We start from the raw sequence: 19,843 nt of genomic DNA, 5'->3' as shown, positions 1-19,843 counted from the left end.
AAAAATGTTCAAGCAGCGTTTTATCTGGCCAGGGGACTTTTTTTCTGGCAAAGATTTGTGACTTGCATACTTTCCTATACCTTCATGTGTAATCTGGCTCACATCATGTTTGCAATGTGGTTTGAAAATATAAAAAAAATAATAGAATAATGTTTATAATGTCATTATTACTGCAGGAAGGGGTGCAAAAGGAAACGATTCCCAAATGCAGGTTGAGATAGTGTAAAAGTGCAGTTTGTTCCCAGTTAGTTAGATAATGATGGAGAGTTTCTGACGTCTCTGAAGTGAAACATGAGCTCAATTCCCCGTGCAGAGGTTTCTGGGTAACACGTGGTTCACATCTGAATGTGAGTAATGCTATGACAGGAGCGCACACACGCGGGACGATGAAGGCTGAGCCCTGCGGTTGTCAGACGCCATCACTCACGTGAAGAACCTGTTAATGAACCACTGTGCAGCTCCGTGTGGCCACACTGCAGCACTGTTGTTCAAGGTAATGCCTTCAGAGATGTGCTTCCACTTCTACGGGGTAGCATCACGGCCACGTCTGAGGGAAAAGCTGCTTGGACTCTTGGATCTAAAGGGACGTTAAAGATAAATACGTACTCACCATCCTGACCTTCTTTCTTCTGCACGAGACTCCTCTTCTCCGTCAGCCGCCCAGCATCCTCATGACCCCGTGCGGCCCCCTGCAGGTGTCCAGGGCGCTGCCTGTTCTCTGCACCACTGACAGCATTCATGGCCCCTCAGTCTCCAGTAGATGACATCTCCTTCTGGTCACCTCAGCTCCCCTTTCAGAGAGAGCGAGACATGGTGAAGGGCTCTGACTGCCGCCTCAGCCAACATTAACCGAGTTTGAGCGACCATGAAAGACACAGCAAACACTCATTTGAATGTTTGCATTTGAAACATCTTCTTGCGGTTGCTGGGAGCTGGAGGACGGCCATGTTAGTGTTAGTGCTAGAACACAACGCCAGCTCCAGATTTTGTATTGTTTCTGTTCAGAGGTCCATCTCGGCTCGGGCCGGCGGCGGGGCGCGTCTGTTTGCTTACAGAGCTCTAAGCCCACTTTCAGCCCCGCAGATGCCTCTCAGACGCGATCCTCTGCTGCTGCCAACTTATCAATTTAGACAATTTACAAAGAGCAGTCATTCCTACCTTCTGAACAACCATTAAACACATCCACTCTGTGGAATCGGTAGCTTAGAGAGCCCCCACAAGGTGTCGATGTGAAAAATGAGCCTCTTACTCAGCTCCCAGATGAGCCTTCTGTGCAGCCTGTCCACACTCCATAATATACACTATCACCCCCTCCATAGGGCACCTGCACCACAGGGCACCGAAAACACACTTAAATCAGCTTTTAGGGGAGGTGCTCATACATTTACATTTAGGTGCATAAAACACCTTAAAAAATGGCACGTTTGCTCCTGAAGCAGGACAGGATACTGTAATGTACATGAAAAATAAGAGTATTTTGCAATGAAATGTATTAATACATTAGAAAACATTTTGATAATACTTAAGAGTTAGGTCCTACAGACATGCCATGTCTCCAGTAAACCAGATTACTATAAATCTAATCCTAATCCTAACCCTAATCCTAATCCTAACCCTAACCCTAACATTGAAGTCAATGACTGCCTTCATCGACTTCAATGAGTTTAATCTGCAAAAAACCCACAAATAATTTAGTTGTCAGGTACTAAAGGGTGTATACATTTTTGTGACACTGTACATCATTTTTAGTGTATATTTGTATATATATGGTTGTGTTATGGACAAAACCAGAAGAACAGTAAGTTTTTGGCAGAATTACATGGAAACATGTTGGTGTTAGAGTTCTGTGAGCAGACAGTTTCAGTGGTTTGTACATAAGGTATTGAGTCTGATATCTCTAGAAGTGAGTTTATAATCTTCACAGTTTTCAAAACCAGACTTGAAGGTGAGAATGAGAGGGTTTTAAGATGAATGAATGGGGTTAATGATAAAAAAATACACAATCAACAGGGAGCAGGGAACAAACACATCATGTCTTTTTATGCATCGTGACGTTTGCAAACATCAAGACAGAAGACAGTTTGGATCAGAATAAAAGTTACAGTCAGCAATGTAGAATATAGATGGCCTGTAAGAAAACTGTTATAACCAACCTGTTATTACATATTTTTTAAAATTATTGATCCCAGAGGTTGTCCTCCTGTGGGATACGAGTGATGTGTTTGGTCTCCTGATGATAATCAAGGCTCACTTATAAGTAGGAACCAATGTTTGCCTGGTCAGGTTTCTGCCTGGATTCATTAACAGTTTCGGAACGCTGAATCTGAATGCTGTGCATTTTAATGTTAACTATTGGTCGAGTTAACTGAGAAACGTAATGGGAATAAAAGTGAGCCTTAGCCTCCACACCCCCCAGCAGAAAAATTAATTCAGCAGAATTAAAGATGTATGTATGTATATGCGTCTGTGTGACCTATTATTATTCATTATTATTACTATTATAAAATAAATCAGTCGGTCATGTTCCATAATGTATAATAATATATAAATGCATAAAGGTTTGGCTGCATTAATGCACTTCTGCTATGAATGTGACTCCAGCAGACTCTCAGCCTCACAGTTAACTCCGTCCAAATGTCCAAGAAGCTTAACGGTCTCAGAATCAGACGCAGCAGCGAGTTATTCTCTCCACCATAAATCTGATTTATGTTTAATGCTGTGTTGGTCTGGAGTTTGCAGCTCTGGAAACAATGACATAGAAAGGTCACAGTACACTCCTCATCCTTCCCTGAAAGGTAAGAATCTAATCCATTTAGAAGTGCGTGTAAGATGACTGACAAGATAACTAGCGTGTGCACAGTGCACACTGTCCAGGTGCTGCACTCAACTCACGAGTTTTACCTTTTTCAATCCGTCAACATCACATCAAAGATTTTAAAACTGATTTTCCATATGCTTAGGCACGGAGGACGAGTCGATGTAGGCTGGAGTTCGGCACAGGGGTCAGAAGTGGAAGGAGGTAATGCTCTACCAGAGGAGGAGAAATCCTGCAAGGTGCATGAGTAAAGGTGCGTTCAAGACTCGCACTCACCAAGGAGACATCAGCTGCTGGAGGTCAGCAGATCCTCTTTCACCCTATTCTGATGAAAACAGTTTTAAAATAGGACATTCATTGAAGGTGCACCTTCTAATCCAGTGCGCCTTATAATGCGGAAAATACTACAATGAACATGAAAACATGTTACTTTGGTACCTGGGAGTACTTGAGGAATGCAACTTCTCAAACTAATGTGACATCTGTTGTGTTACCTGAAATGCCTGACACCTGCAGAGGCCCAGCATCACACACACATTCACACAACTCATCCCACTGAACCTCTGAGTTGGTTCTAAAGCCAACAGGATCTGTTCAACCTCATGCAGCTGCAGGAAAACACACGGAAGTTAACAAAAAAGAGGATGCATTCATTCTGTGAAGTTTGCAATCAGAGTCAATGGACCACCAGGGGTGCCTCATAGATTGTGCAAATGGGAAGCGGTTGCAGAAAGAGTACAACTATAAAACAAATACACTATAAAAAGTCAATGCATTACTCAATGTGAAAGTTCTAGAGGTTTTTGTGGTGTTTCTCATAAACCTCACCGAAAGTGAGTTTTCTTCCCCATCTCTTCTTCTCTCTACTCACTGCCCAGCTCAGCCAAACTGGATCTGATGACTCAAAACAAATGAACACACTATCTTCCAGATAGGACTGGTGGAACCAGCCAATGGGGCTAAGGAGTGATGTTCACTGAAGGGGATTTTCAGTCCGACAACAACATCTGAATCTGGCAGCCACATGTGGGCCAAACATGGCCCAGACTCAGCAGGCTACCTGAGTATATGACCACATTTGCAATGTCTCCATTAATTACCAATATAATAGTTGACACAAAACCTCAGGTTTCTCTACAGTCTTTGCAGAAAGGAAAATACAAAGATAAGAACATTTGGAACCAAACCTGTTGCCAAAGTTCTTCCTGGCTGCCAAACAAGGTGTTATCACCCTCAGCTACCCTGGTACTTGTCTAGGCTTTGTTTCACCTCCTTTTGCATTCACACAAGCAATGTCTCGACACAGAGGATATGTCGTGTGGTAGAAAGAGTAAAGACCGGTCACATGACATGCGATATATCATCATACGATGGGGCAAACAATAACAAAGCCAGGCATAGGTCCTCAGAAACAAGACATCAGCTACAGTGAATCACTCTGTTAAAAGCTCAAGGAGAATTGGACTCCTCTGTGGAGTATTGGGGGGGGACCTCTTTAATGAAGCCTTAACTGATGGGCTTGTCTTAAAAGCCAACTCAGAGCCCACCCAGACACAAACGGGGCCCATTCTGACCACAGAAACAACACCCCCACCCCCTACCCCAGGAATAGATGGAGATGAGGCAGAGGCAGAGCACTACCTCAAAGACGACGAGGGAGCAACAACGTCAGCGTGAGGTTCCGTATTATTCAAGCTGAGATAAGTTATCATTGGATCTTCTGGTTTTATAGCAGAAGGTTGACTGAAGACAAATCTATTAACTGAAGTGTTCAAGGAGAAATGTGTGGCTGAAAAAAAGAAAATGAGGTTGCCTTCAAAAGAAGCAGGTTATAGTCTGATGCTATCTGAGGCAACGCTCAGTGAATGGTGGCCTGTAGCTCTGTGTCAACACAATAAGAGCCAGGACACGTGGCATTTGGAGCCCCATCAAGATGAGCAGATATGAGGTTCCTCTCAACAGTCGTCCTCTTATCACTTGTCTCAGCCGGGCCAAGCTTTGGTTTTTTTTATCTACCCTCCTCTCTAATGACTCATGGATTCAGGGCGACTGAGGCCCAGATTGTCGCTTACCTCAGGATGTTTATGACATCTCCTACATCTCCTGCACAGTCTGATGGTAATCTTTATTACACATGGCAGTGTTCAAGCTATTGGTTAAAGAGCTTTCATGTGTGATGTCACACCTGAAGACGCCTAAATTCTTTTTAGTGATGAAAATGTGTGTTGAGACATAGGGGCTACTCCAGTTCTATACTAATGGTGCACCTTTGACCAGGGAGAACCGCCAGTCTCAAAGATGAACGAGTTTAATCCTTTGGTTACAACATAAACATGTATGATTGCAAAATTATCCTGGATTGAATGTTTTTTAGAGGTAGAATAGAGTCATAGAGGCATCACTTTAATTTGATTTTCTCTTGTTTTTATTACTTGTCTTAGATGAGACACTCAGTCCCATGTGACAAAAACTTTGTGGTTGCATTCCCATAATTTGCTGTCTTGACTCACAGACTTTCAGATTTCAGTTGCTCACCAAGACGGTCCAATATGTCATGCTAGTTAGATCATTTATGTCTTACGGTTTTTAGTCGTCAATCAATTCATTAATCAATCGAAAACACCAACTTTGTTCACTGCTCTTCAGTCTGACGTGTGATTGGAACCCATCAACTTTACTATATGTTGTGGTGAGGTGACCGTCCCCGTTTGTTCTGCTCTTTCAACACTTGGTACTCCTCAACCTTTCCGTGTTCCTTCTTCCTGATGTTGGCGTCAGCTGGTTTCACCACATCTATCGCCTCCACCCCCTTCTCCCTCCTTTGTCCACCACCACTGTTTGTCAGTCTGGAAGCTGAAGTCCCACAGAAGCTTAGCCACCTTCTTTGGTACGGCCCATTGGACTTTGGGTACTTCTATTCTGTAGTAGGTACAGATACACTACTACACAATCCGGGCCACTTGGTCGCAGCTCAACGCTGATCCAGCTAGCATCTTACACCCTGCTACTATGTGCCTAACTTTATGGGCATCTTACAGTCTGCACCTTGGGTCTGATCTACTCCCGTAGACCCTGGCCTCTGTGACTCTTGTACTTGGGGTCTGTTCTTGTGCTGCCATGATCAGCGCCTCCATTCTGTTTGTTAGTCCAGTGATTTACAGCCACTAGTAGACAATACCTCAGACATCTCTTGATGTCTGCCACGTTAGACTGGCCGATGGTACATGCAATGTTGGGTGTTGTTCCTCCTGTTCCCCTGCTGCTTTCCCTTTGGACATTCCGTTGGTAGATGACCCAAACTCATTATATATAAATATAAGACAAAAAATGCTTTTCCTTTAATTTGATTTTCAACCAAAAATGAATTATTTGTTTCTCAGTCTTCTAAGAATTTGGTGGAAATGTGTGGAGTCTATTTTGTGCAATTTTACTTACAAATGTGGTGAGTGGTTATAAAGCTAGGCTAAATAGCTACAGGTTTGGAAACTGGCAAATAGCCCTTGTCTGAAATGGAATGTAAACTGAGCAGCAGAAGTTGAATGGACTGGAAAGATGTTCTAAATTGATACAAGTACCAATACCGGCTCGTTGAACCGAAATAGAATACATAAAAAAAGAGTTTTCACTGACACCATGAAGCACCGAAGCTCTGTTCTCAGTCATCTGACAATGACAGTTAGGAAAAATATGCAAGAGCTTCACTTACTTTTAAATTATATGAACACTAGCCGTCTACTTCCTATTATAGTATATTTTTTCACTCGCAACATCATTAAGCGTCTTGCAGCTTTCAGGAGCAGCTTGACTGTTCCGGAGCTTTTGTTCTATTTAACTTGGACTAGAACACAGATCGCCGTATTTCATGGTGAAATATAATGCACTTTCTATTTATACATTGTTTTTTTTTGCGCTTTCAGCCAAAGATTCACACATTTAACCTTTTTTGTGAATCTCGTCATCAGTCCTGTCCAGCTTCAGTGACAAATTATTGATTGCAGTGATTAAATCTGTCGTGCTTTCTTTTATTTTTGCGTCTTTCCTGCTCCTGCCACTCTCTGCAGGCCTCGTCGGCGACCACCAGCCGAGCTGAGACCAAGCCAGACTTACAGGAGGCTCTCATGGCCTGGAATGTTTACACTGGGATAACTCCAGAACGTCCAACTGATGAGCGTTAATTTATTCTGCAATCAATATGGGGAATCCTCCAGTTGAGCTCATTATGATAATTCTTTCATAAGCACATAACATTTGTTTTGCACATTTTGATGGGAGAAGCGTAAGTGGATTCCATCAAATGTTTAACTGACCAATGTTCTTTATGGAATGCTTTTATCTTACTGACTGAACACTGAACTCTTCATCGCACCGACCCAGTGGAAATCTAGAATAAATGCAGCTTCCAGCAGACCTCAGTGTTAACGCGCTTCGTGTTAACCTGAGCCTTTACTCACACCTCCGTTCAAACAGGTGGTGTTTCAGGATTTGTTTGAAACTACACTGACTAACAAATAATGACAAGGAATCAGCTTCATGTCAGGGTGTTTCTCTTTGGACGAGTTGTTGTTAAATGATTTTTTTTAACAGAAGATTTGGCAAGATTTAGATCTTTTTGCCATTATATAATAAACAATGGCGTGGCCATAATGAAAATATTTACTTAATTCTCTAAAGTGACTTATGGCAACTTTGGCCACTAAACAGAGTGTCATGAGTGTTATGGCGTCAGGTGCCACAGTCTGTATAAATACTGCCTGTGCACTTGTTTATAGGAAAACCCCCATCTGGCTTCAGCCAACACAGACACACTGGTGACCCCTCGGATTATTCAAATGGAAAATATAACAGGACTGTTTGCTGAGTGGGGGGATAGCGGTACGGCAGTCAACTGTCAAGTAACAGACAAGACGATGTTGTAAAAGACTGCAGGCCCCGTGTCCCGGAGCCCAGCCCCGTTCTCAGCCTGTAAACACAGAACACGGCTTTTGAAGAACTTTCCAAAAAAAGCCCAGTGGCCTTTTTATTAATTCCCCATTTATGGGTTTTATAAAGGATGACAGTGTTATAGGGCTGCGCAAATTTAAAAGTTCAAGGACCTGAAGGAGTTACTTGAAATACTTACACGACAATTCACCAATGACTAGTCACAAATAAGAACATATGAACATTACTACGCCATTGACACAACTTTTCAGCTTCAGCTCATTCTGGGATTTATAATACAACATGGGATTATTAAATGTACTCATTTGAAACTATATTAAACAAGCCAAAACATTTTTTTATTACTTTTACCTATTTTATGACCAACGTGGTTTAGTCTAGAAGGCCCCTAAAAGCAGCGGGTGACAGTTGACACGTACACAGTAGGCCGCTGTAAGTTATGGCCGATAGAGCATTGGAGAAAGTTCAAAGGTCAGACGTTTCAAATAAACAAACAAAGGTTACAGTAATTGATTTGTGGTGTATTGTAGAGGAAGCATGAAAAAACATTGATGCTTAAAGGGTTTAGAACGTTTTGGTCACTGCTGCTCTTAAGCGACTGATGACAGTTTTAATTACTTCAGATTCCTATTCATCTTTACAATGGCACCTATCCTATTCACTATAATGAAAAACAATTTTTATGAGAATTTATCTTTAAATGTTAAACCTACATAATTTTTAATGTTGGTGAAATGTTGGTACCTGCCTTTGGTTACAGTTTTTACATCCGGTGTCTGGACAGACGCCAACATGTGTTATATTAACACACTTTGTGATATTTGGATTTTAATTTTTTATTATGGAATTATCTGTAACCACGTATCCCGTGTCGGGTCGGGGTGTTGGACGAGTCACCAGTTCTTCACATACAAAGACTAACAACTAATCACATTCACACCTACTGAGAACTTTACAAGTCACTAAGTCATGTCATTGCTTCATTCAGTGGTGCTCAAAGTGCACTAACAAGTCTTCACTGGTCTGGTATCATTGAATTCACTTAAACACTATGATAATACTTGTTTTCCAATTTGAATGCTGCTTGGGAAACTGTGTAAACCCCCAACTAATTCTTCTTCTCACCCTTAACCCCTTATGTCCCAGTGAGCCTCACTCTTTTTGCTTGCTCCTATAAACACAGTTGAAAGCTGAAATCGCTTATCTAAGAAATGAGATTCCACTCGTCACATCATCAGTAGATAAGTTATATTATGATTAAGATAAATATCGTGGAAATTTCTGCATTGGCACATCCAACAGTGAGGTCACTGCCACAGGCGTCCCTTGAAAACATGACATTACTTCAGTTCAATAAAAACCTGCAAAGCTACATATTTACATTGAAAAGTGGGGAATATCATGTAAAAAGTGACTTTTTGGAAGTGCGTGTTACAAATTCCAGTAAAATATTCATTTTAATGTATGTTAATCAGAAAAACATACATTTTTAATTTTTTTTGCGTGGTTATTTAAGTGCATACGTTACATTTATGTGCTTCATTTACTGGAAAGGCAGCCATCTTTTATTTAAGTTGCTCCTGTTTGCAAAGCATTCTGGGAATTTCTATTTCTACCTTCTAACATCCCTGCTTTATAGCTTGAATATGACAACTCTTGCCAGTGTCGACTGTGTCTGGTATAAAAACTTTGTCAAAAATTAACTTCTGTGATTTAGTGATTACTGTGAGGGCTGAGGCGATGCAGTCAGGCTGAAATGTTTCTTCTCTCTTCATCGCAGCTGGGCTTCTTGTATTCCCCTCCTTCAAACTGTTTAGCTTGACAGCTTATATCCACATCAGTCACACGAGGAATCGAGCCACAGGCATTTCATCAACAGTTTTCTCAGTGAAAACAGTGGAAATTGTCCCAAGCACACTTATGCATGCATTTAACAAAAATGAGTTGGAATGGTGCGCAGCAGCAGCAGCTTTCCGTGTGTCTTGGTCGCACATGCCAAGAGTGATTAAGATAATCCACAGAAGAGGATCTGTTAATATTTTACAGTTCACCAGATGTGTCCAGAGTGTTATGAAAAACATGCTTTCTATGAATCCATCATTTTCCAATCCCACTCATCCATCAGAACTAAAAAAATTAAAAAGACAGTGATGCATGTTGAGACAGAAATATCACTTCAACACCAACAGCCCAAAGCAGATTCCCCTGTTTCAAGTGGTCTGCACCCAGATGAGCAACAGAGGAAGGCAACACGGAGGGGTCAAAGGTCTAGAATAAAAAAAGCAAATAATATTTTAATTTCCACATTCTCTCTGAGAAAAAGTCTGCATTTCAAATGTACATAATTTAGACCTTTGACCCTCGGACTCAAGTGGGCTAAGAGAAACTGGCAAATAGATCAACAGATACAAGTCCCTTCAAACACCATGTGAGACACTGTAATTTACATAGTTTTGGATCTAAAAAAAAATCCTAATTCCATGGAAAACTAAAAAAGTTCATTTGTATATTTTATGAGATATGCTCCACAGGCAATGATGAATATTCAGTCAACTAAACCATTTCTCTAAGAAAACCACAACAAAACTCAAGATACGAAAAGGCCAAACTATGTCCTATAGTGAATGTGTGTAGCATTCGGTGTTTAGTTTAGGAGATGTGCTCCAAAAACTGTGATAACGAACAGACAAACGGACAGTTGACTCAACCCCCAAACATTTTCACGTTGGGGGTGGGGGTTGGGGGGGTAGAGATGTAGAGAATGGACACAATCACACGGGGAAGTCACCATGACCTCTACTGAACTCCACTGAACTGATCCAACTCACAGGAACACCGAGAACCAGCGTCAGGAGCTTTGGGTTCTTATGCAGGAAATAAACACATTAAAGTCAGGGGTGATTAACGCCTCCTGACCACACAGCGCTGCTGTTCAAGGTAACAGCCTGATCACCCCAGACGACCAGTCACTATGGTGGTCTGCTGTCTGCGTCTAGAGAGCTTCAGATGAACATTAAACACTAAAAATGAACATGAATGCAGCAAAGTCGGGGTTCACACCATTATCGGTCTAAGCCCCACCACCAGTGTTTCTCTGCCCCTGTGAAAAGCTGATGATGGAGTGGAGAACATCCACAGGACCTGTTGGTGAACTGCTATCATTGCTATCTGCTTACATGCTAACACCTGGGGACCTCCTAGTGCTTTCGATCCCAATAGCGTAACACGTTTCTTCCCTTGTTCTCTCCCGTGTTCTACCTGGACTGGTCCTCCAGAGTTGCTAAAAGGAAGTTGAATAAAGTGCCATGAGAGAAAAAGCTTGTTGACAGGTAGCAACCTCGGAGCCAACAGTTCGTGCGAGAGGTGTATTTATAAAGTTCCAGACTAATCGTGTCTCTAACTTTGCACTGTCAAGACTGATTACTCTTGGTCAATACTGCAATCTGGTTCTTTCTTTGAGTTCTGGTGGTCAAGATTAGTATTATTTCAATACGTGTTGCATCAAAAGTGAAGTCAGCTTGAAATAAAACATGTCTTTCAACCCTTTACATCCGGTCCATGGTACTCTACACATGTATACACATATTTTTGTTTCAAAATCCAACCATGTTTTATTTTTACATCTAAAAAAATGAACCCACTGATTTAAGACATCTCAAACTTGGGTTATGTTTTCTTGTCAGAACTTACCTGGATCATATTTTAGCTTTTGTGATGTCGTCTTGACTGATTAACATGATTTCACTTGTTAAAGGAACCACTAACTGCTTCTGGCAGCCAATGGCGCATGTTGATGAAAAAATACTAATTCAACATGAGGATCCTGAATCAGACTTTCCTCTGCACCCCCCATCCTGGTACACCCAGCAGTGCTTCATAGCTTTGCAAACGGAGGAGGCCAAAGGTCAAAATAAAGCAAATATCAATATTGGAAATCTTGCATCCCACTGAGATACAAAAACAGACATACAGAGAGTTAAAAGGTCTCTGTTTGAAATGTTTTGTCACAGCCAGAGAGTAATGTACATGATTTGCTCCTCTATGTTCACCCAGTGTGCATCAGCCTCATCCTGCATGTCATTAAGTACACATGCTGAGAGGATTTACAACCAAACTATGAATGACTTTAAACATTTTATTTCAACGGTGATGAATAGCAGCGGAGCAAAGTATGATGAGAATTTAAATTCTATGTATTTCTTAACCGAGGACGAGAAGATACAGCAAGATGTTTGTGTGATATAAACATATTTTAGGTAAGTCCTGGTCAGGACAACTAGCTGCATGATGGGTGGCTCTAATGCACAAAGTCCATAAAAAGCTTCTGTAGAAAATTTGTAAATATGTAGCATCAGATGGATTTCATGTTAATGTAAACCAATCACTAATTGAATGGATCACCTATAGGTTAAGTTGCATGTGGTGTTCACAGTACAGGCAGGATGGAACGGGTGGAGGAAAGTGTCAGGTGTGATGTGTGATAGAAGAGTTTCAGCTAAAATGAAAGGAAAGGTGTACAAAACTGTGGTGAGACCAGAGATGTTGTTTGGTCTAGAGACAGTGTCACTGAGGAAAAGACAGGAGACAGAGCTGGAGGTAGCAGAGATGAAGATGCTGAGGTTCTCTCTGGGAGTGACCAGGATGGATAGGATCAGGAATGAGTCCATCAGAGGGACAGCACATGTTAGAGGTTCTGGAGATAAAGTCAGAGAGGCCAGACTGAGATGGTTTGGACATGTCCAGAGGAGAGATAGTGGATATATTGGTAGACGGATGCTGAGTTTTGAACTGCCAGGCAGGAGGCCTAGAGGAAGACCAAAGAGGAGGTGTATGGATGTAATGAGGGAAGACATCAAGGTAGTTGGTGTGAGAGAAGAGGATGCAGAAGACAGGGGTAGATGGAGGACACTGATTGGCTGTGGAGACCCCTGAAGGGAAAAGCCCAAAGGAAAGAAGAAGAGGAGACAGGGCAAGGAAAAAAGAGAGAAACAGACAGAGAGAAAGTGGCAGATATGCCAGGTAGAATTTGGAGTCCAAATTGTGTTGTAGTTGCTGAAGTGGGGGTGGAATTTCCTGGCCTTTGGATTTCCTTCAAGATGGTACGTAGACGTCGAGGGACTGGCAGCCTTTTCTCTCATGAGGAACGCTTGACCTGATTAATTGCGACAGAAATGGGATCGTCTATTTGACTGGGCCACTCCTGTGAGTGACATTTGACAGGACAAAACCAGGTGAACACAGTAGCTTCATTGGTTGTAGCCTGACAAAAGAAAACAGGTTGTTTGGTTTGTTTCTGTTTTGGGCTTTTTGTTTTTTAGACGGGACACTCGAGGAAGCTGGGGAATGCATGGAAATGCTTGAATGGAAAGTGGCAGAGCGGATTCCAGGGAGGTCTGTGGCTGTTTTGCTGCTGATGGGTATGGTGCGTTAAAGCTTGTCACACAAAGTACAGCAGAAGTACACTCTCTGTAAACTTTCCGGGAGCTTTTTTAAACACAGAGAGTGCCAGCCTACCCAACCAGAGGCACAGCCAGAATGTCCCAGTTACACACACGTACACACACAATCTGCACACACTCTGCAACCACAGTGTTTTAGATTATACGGGTCCTTTGTATTTATATTACCTTATGTATTTAGATTACATGGGTCCTTTGTATTGAACAAGTTAAACACACAGGCCATTTTTCATGATGCCAGCAGGGAGCCTGTTCAGCAGAACACAGGCTACTGGACCATACCAGTGATGTCAGTGGGTTATTGCAGGACAGGTAGAGTGTTTGCAGACATTGGTTAACGTCACTAAGAGCCACTGCATTTTAGCATTTAGCAATGTCACTTATAAATTAAAAGATAAGTAATAATGACAATAAATAATGGCAACTGATTGATGATTTCTTGCTACTGAAGAGAAAATGTGTATAATATGTCAAATTAATACGCACACAAGTGAAATATCACACAGGACCATGGAGTAAATCCTAGCTGGATCTCCTCATACCTTCTCAGATTTTTTGTTGAAGCCATGAATGTCATTCAGTCCACACAGACTTATCCAAATACTGGTGCAAGTCCCTTATCTAGAGAAAAAAGTCAAACTTTGATTGCCAGGGTTAACGTCGCTCACCATGAGACAAACATCTTGGCTCTTCACTGGCGTCTTTATGCACTCCCATCCTCCCAAACCGGACCAGGATGGAGTAGGATGAAGACAATGTAAGTGGCTCTGTGAGCCCGGAGGAGGCCTGACGTGACCCGGTTCCCATACATCCCACTGCTGATAAATCAGGAAGCTTCCCGCCCGCAGAGGTTTGCTGTGACAAACACAGATGGTGGTTCAGTGTCACCCCTACTCAGGATCTTCAGCTGGGTTTGGTGGCCTTCCACATTCAGTTTTAAAGACCCCTCATGGGGGCACATGCTCCATGTACGAGATCGGTGTACTCAGCCATGGGAGAGCAATGAAGTCATGTTGAACAGCAAACTAAGGCAACCCACACACGTGGGAGAATCAAGAGATCTGCTGTTCCCACAGGCTCTGAGACAAGAGAGGCAAAGTAGTTCTGCTTCACCCTGTCTGGGTGCTTGAGCCGCACAGATCCATCCAGCTCTAAACCAGTTCTGAAGAAAGAATTAAGACTATGCTGTCTCAATGGGGTACAGTCCCTGTGAAGTTTGCACCTCCTTGGTTCTGCAGACCGGAGAATCTCCGGTCAACAGTGTCACTGCCAATACTTTATTCACCCACTGACTGAATGCAACAGCATCTGGTCTGCAGAGCTAGTTTTAAGAACTTTTCTGCAATAATGCCATTAGTGCCCTCATAGGAATGGTGGTTGGACATCCGTACCTCAGGCTAGTGAGCTACCTACAGCTGTCCACTCAGGAAGACTTTTCACCGATATGTTTCATGGTCCTAGCTGAACGTAGTCCATAAAAAGTCCCTAGAATCAAGAAAAATGTCAAATCAAAGAAATAGTTAAAATCCAAAGGCCAGGAAATCCCACCCCCACTTCAGCAACTACAACACAATTTGGACTCCAAATTCTACCTGGCATATCTGCCACTTTCTCTCTGTCTGTTTCTCTCTTTTTACCTTGCCCTGTCTCCTCTTCTTCTTTCCTTTGGGCTTTTCCCTTCAGGGGTCTCCACAGCCAATCAGTGTCCTCCATCTAACCCTGTCTTCTGCATCCTCTTCTCTCACACCAACTACCTTCATGTCTTCCCTGATTACATCCATAAACCTCCTCTTTGGTCTTCCTCCAGGCCTCCTGCCTGGCAGTTCAGAACTCAGCATCCTTCTACCAATATATTCACTATCTCTCCTCTGGACATGTCCAAACCATCTCAGTCTGGCCTCTCTGACTTTATCTCCAGAACCTCTAACATGTGCTGTCCCTCTGATGTACTCATTCCTGATCCTATCCATCCTGGTCACTCCCAGAGAGAACCTCAGCATCTTCATCTCTGCTACCTCCAGCTCTGTCTCCTGTCTTTTCCTCAGTGACACTGTCTCTAGACCAAACAACATCGCTGGTCTCACCACAGTTTTGTACACCTTTCCTTTCATTTTAGCTGAAACTCTTCTATCACACATCACACCTGACACTTTCCTCCACCCGTTCCATCCTGCCGGGACACGCTTCTTCACCTCTTTTCCACACTCTCCATTGCTCTGGACTGTTGACCCTAAGGACTTCAAATCCTCCTTTTCCTTGCCCTGTCTCTATCCCTAGTTTATTTCCTCTCCCACCCAACCGGTCAAGGTGAATGACCGCCCTCCATAGTCTGGGTCCTGCCCGGAGTTTTTCCCCCGCTGCTGTCTCTTATGCCCTTGAGGGTTCTGTTGGGTTTCTCTGTTAAAGTGCTTCAAAATGTCTGATGAAGTCAGTGAGCGTTATATAAATAAAGGTTCATTGATTGGTTGATCTTCCTGCCACAGCCCTAAAACGTGCAGCTCACAGGGTTGAACCCTGCCTTTAGATTGTGAGTGTGGTCGGCTGCAGCTCCACCATGGTGCTGATGGATATCCTAATGGAGCTAGTTTTAGCTCATGTAATGCTAATGTCTCTATCTTCATCCACCAGGGAGGCATTTCTACCTGCTTCTGTGAATGAAGTAGGGCACTGAACTACGCTCCTGCTAGCTGCTACTGAGGGATGCTAATCGGTGGCATCCGTGTGAGGCCTTTGAGTCTAGAAAACAAATCTTTTCATGTTTTAACTTAGACCTAATAAACCACCTCATGAGTGAAGCTACACCAATTTTTATTTTGTTATTTCACTTTATAGTGACAATATTTCCATTCAGTTAACGAAGGTGATCAGGCCTTTAACATGTAGTGATCACATTAAAATGACTTTTAAAGGTGAATCAGAAAAATAAAAAGTTTCTGTTTGCATCATTTTAAAAATCTTCCCTTTAGCTGGGGTCAATTTTAAATCAACACTAACAGTCTCTCCTTTATTGATGATTATAGTGATATGGGATTCACATCTATCCGTCTGTCCATCCATCCATCCATCCATCCATCCATCCATCCAATTCTCTCGTAGATGAAGTGATTGCAATCAACTCATCTAATGCATAGAAATCTCTTTCTCTGGATCATCATTCACTCATCGGGGGGGGGGGGGGGGGGGCAGCAGTAGCTCAGTCCACTATGTCTTGGGCTGGGGACCAGAGGCAAAAAAACTTCAGCGTGAACTGCTCGCACACACTGCCGAGGTGCCCTTGAGCAAGGCACCCTCCCTCAGCCCCCCCCCCCCCCCACAAGCTGCTCATTTGGGGCGCGATCCTTCTTGCGACCCTTCACTCTGCCTCCCTCCTCAATGCTAATTGCATGCTAATTGCATATGCAGTGTTTTAGTGTGTATTCTATAAATACTTTTCATTATCATGTTTCTGCTCATTGATGAACACGCTTCTCTACAAGCAGGCGTGACACTCCTGAATGTGAGGAAGTCACATCATCGATCTGCGGTTTTAACTCACCGATTCTCCTAATAGTGACGTGTCTCCATGATGTCACTTCTGGGAAGCCACATCCCTTACTGACAGTATTTACAATACGAGAGGCAAAGAAATATTCTGGGAAAGGCTCACGGTGTCAAAGTGGGAAATTAACAGGATATCTGCAGATACAGATTAGAACACATTTACAAACACACATATTTGACCCCGTCAAAACTCACACACTCCTGGATTATGTAATCCCCATTTATAGCACACACACACACACACACACACACACACACACACACACACACACACGATCGTGTCATTTAAACACAGACTGTTGACAATTTTAAATACTAGCGCCTCAACATTCAGGTCTAGCCGTGCTCCTCAAAGTCATGTTTGTTTTAGCGAGAAGCTTCAGCCGTTTGAGCGATAGTGGGCTGACATATTGTAAGTGCAGATCATACACTACCTTTGAGAAGGAAACGGAGTAGAAACCTTGAAATCCCAGACGTAATGTAAACACCTGCTTCATGTCAGCTCTAGTCTGTAACAGACGCCCAATTAATGCCGGCCATCGTGACGGCCAGACAACAATGGCAGCAGCTGATGTCGTATAAATAAGAAGGTTTATCTCATTCGGAATCACCTCTGACACCAACACGACCCGACCATCTGAACTCGCCGCTTCACTCCGTCACGTCTAGAACGCGACACGTGTGTCCCGCAGATTCCTGGAGGCCCTCGGTGTTGATGTAACGCTTCTCTGAAAGGCGTTTACCTGGGAAAATGTTCCGAGGCATTCAGGGAAACGGCAGCGGTGGGGGGACAGTAAGCACGAGCGGCAGCGACCACACTTCCTGTCTACTTGGATCTCCCCATGTTACGACCGGAATCCAACGCACGCATCAGCTATTACCTCAATACTATTACACAACTCTCACAAGTCCACTATGACACACTGACATGATTCTCATTACAACATCTATTACACAAAGAAATATCAAGACACCCACAGATCAATGACAGAGGTCCGTCCAGACCCTTTGTCACGGGGATCTACAGTCATGACCGTTTGTCGTGTTTGTCAGTCTTCTAAGGATTTTCTGGGTGTTTGCACACAAAAAAAAAAGGTTAAATGCAAATTCATGTCTGATTAGCACCAATGCATTATTTACAACCATACAGTAATAATATCTCTCAAAAATAATTACTTAGTGTCACAGTTTAGGTTTGGTTATAACTCCGGTTAGCAAACAGCTGAGCTTCGTCTTCTAATTATAATTCCACACATCTATTTTCCATTTCTTTTTATTTCTATGATCCGGCCTCTTCATCTTCCTCCTGAATGTGTATGATTGATTATTTTATTTTCTTCTAGGGAGCATCCTCCCACCCAAAATGGGTCCAGGTTCCAGAAACAACACTTACCCAGATTCTCAGTACCACTTGATTTATACTGTATATACGTTTGTGTGTATTCTGAGAAATGGAATCGTGAGTAGTAATTTCACTAAATCACACACACACACACACACACACACACACACACACACACACACACACACACACACACACACACACACACACACACACACACACACACACACACACACACACACACACACACACACACACACACACACACACACACACTGAAGAAGAATCAGAGAATTTAACTGAATGCGGTGACATAATAAAACCCTCTCATTTGTGACCCTTTAATGTGACAATGACAGTTAAACGTACCTAAATGTAAACGGGTACACCGGCTGCCCTAACTTTATCGTGAATGAGCATCAAAACCATCTTCTTAAATGCTGTTACCTAAAAACAAGGACGCGGACTTCTTATGCAAAAATAATTTATAATCCTGCTTCTATTTGAGCTTTAATCCCACTGGTTCAGGTCATCCGACTACCAGGAATGCCGCTGGAAGCCGGCCAATAGGTGACAGTGCTGCCTATGAACACTGTACATGTGTCAAACTCAAGGCCCCGGGGCCAAATGTGGCCCCCTACATCATTTATGTGGCCCGCGAGAGAATAAATGGTCAGAGTGTCTAAAAATAAATAGGTCAAAAGTGGTCAACATTTCCCACAATGCAGTAATTCAGCCCATTTTAACTCTGAATAAACGTAGTGAACAAAGTTAACGTCCTAACTTGTGTCTGATGTTATTTTTCTTTATTGATTGATAGTTTGATCCTTGATTGATGGAGTTCTGTGGGTTTAATAACCTGACAAATTAAAAGGATTGATGTTAGAACAGAGTTATTTAACATTAAGGAGTAGTTACATTTAGTTACATTTAGTTACATTTAGTTACATTTAGTTACATTTAGTTACATATCTATTAGTTACATCTGGCTCTTTGATTAAATCCATGATGCTGATGTGGCCCCCGGTGAAGATGAGTTTGACCCCCCTGCAGCAGAGGGTGGAACAGGCCCTTCACCGTCCCACCAAACACCGCCTTCATGCTTCACTCAGGCTACATAAACACAATCCAAACACATTTAACAATGCATTCCCATTCCCATGTATTTGACAATGTTGGTTAGCTTGACAACCTGTTGCAGGCTGCTTTTATGACTAAACGTCCCGACGAGCCTCGTCATGCAGTCAGGCAGCAGACACACACAAACCAGGAGATCCACACCAGTGCACTCCTCCAGCCAAACATTCAAACGTGACACGCTGCAGGAGCAGCTCGCCCTGACGCATCCCGAGGTAGCCGCTGCACGAGGGCCGCGTGTATTTTTATGAAAAATATTGTATTTTTTGAGAAATTGATGAATCTGTGTGTATTTTCAAATGACAAATTATTTAAAAAAAAAATTTTTTTGGAGAAAATTCACAGAATTCCCTGAGTGGCTTCATCAAAGGAGAAGAGCAAGATAATGTTCTTGTTTAAAAGGCATCACATCAGCTTCAAAACATTAGAAACAAAACACCGAGACGAGTTTTTCCATTTGTTCGGCCCCTGGACTCTGTTTTATAAGAGCAGACACTGTAAGAAATGTGGAGACGATGCTTTCTGTCAAAAATGTGGTGTTTGGTCTGCGTGAGTAAGAGTGAATGTGTCTGGCTATTTAGAATTTAGTGCATTTCTTCACATGTCCAA

General features: G+C 42.6%; 1 protein-coding gene across 6 annotated transcripts in view; it reads right to left on the bottom strand.

The window, feature by feature from the left end:
• Nucleotides 1-19,843, bottom strand: part of myocd (myocardin) — a 102,251-nt gene that overhangs the window by 47,206 nt on the left and 35,202 nt on the right. For all 6 annotated transcript variants that reach the window (XM_068305106.1, XM_068305110.1, XM_068305112.1 and 3 more), the window contains exon 2: nt 611-791. In XM_068305106.1, the coding sequence (XP_068161207.1) occupies nt 611-740 (130 nt within the window). In that variant the 5' untranslated portion in view covers nt 741-791. The remainder of the gene's footprint in view (nt 1-610; nt 792-19,843) is intronic.

This window comes from Antennarius striatus, chromosome 21 (assembly GCF_040054535.1).
Source record: "Antennarius striatus isolate MH-2024 chromosome 21, ASM4005453v1, whole genome shotgun sequence".
Taxonomy (NCBI): Eukaryota; Metazoa; Chordata; class Actinopteri; order Lophiiformes; family Antennariidae; genus Antennarius; species Antennarius striatus.
The sequence above is the reverse complement of the archived record's forward strand: the minus strand, read 5'-3'. Positions and strand labels throughout refer to the sequence as shown.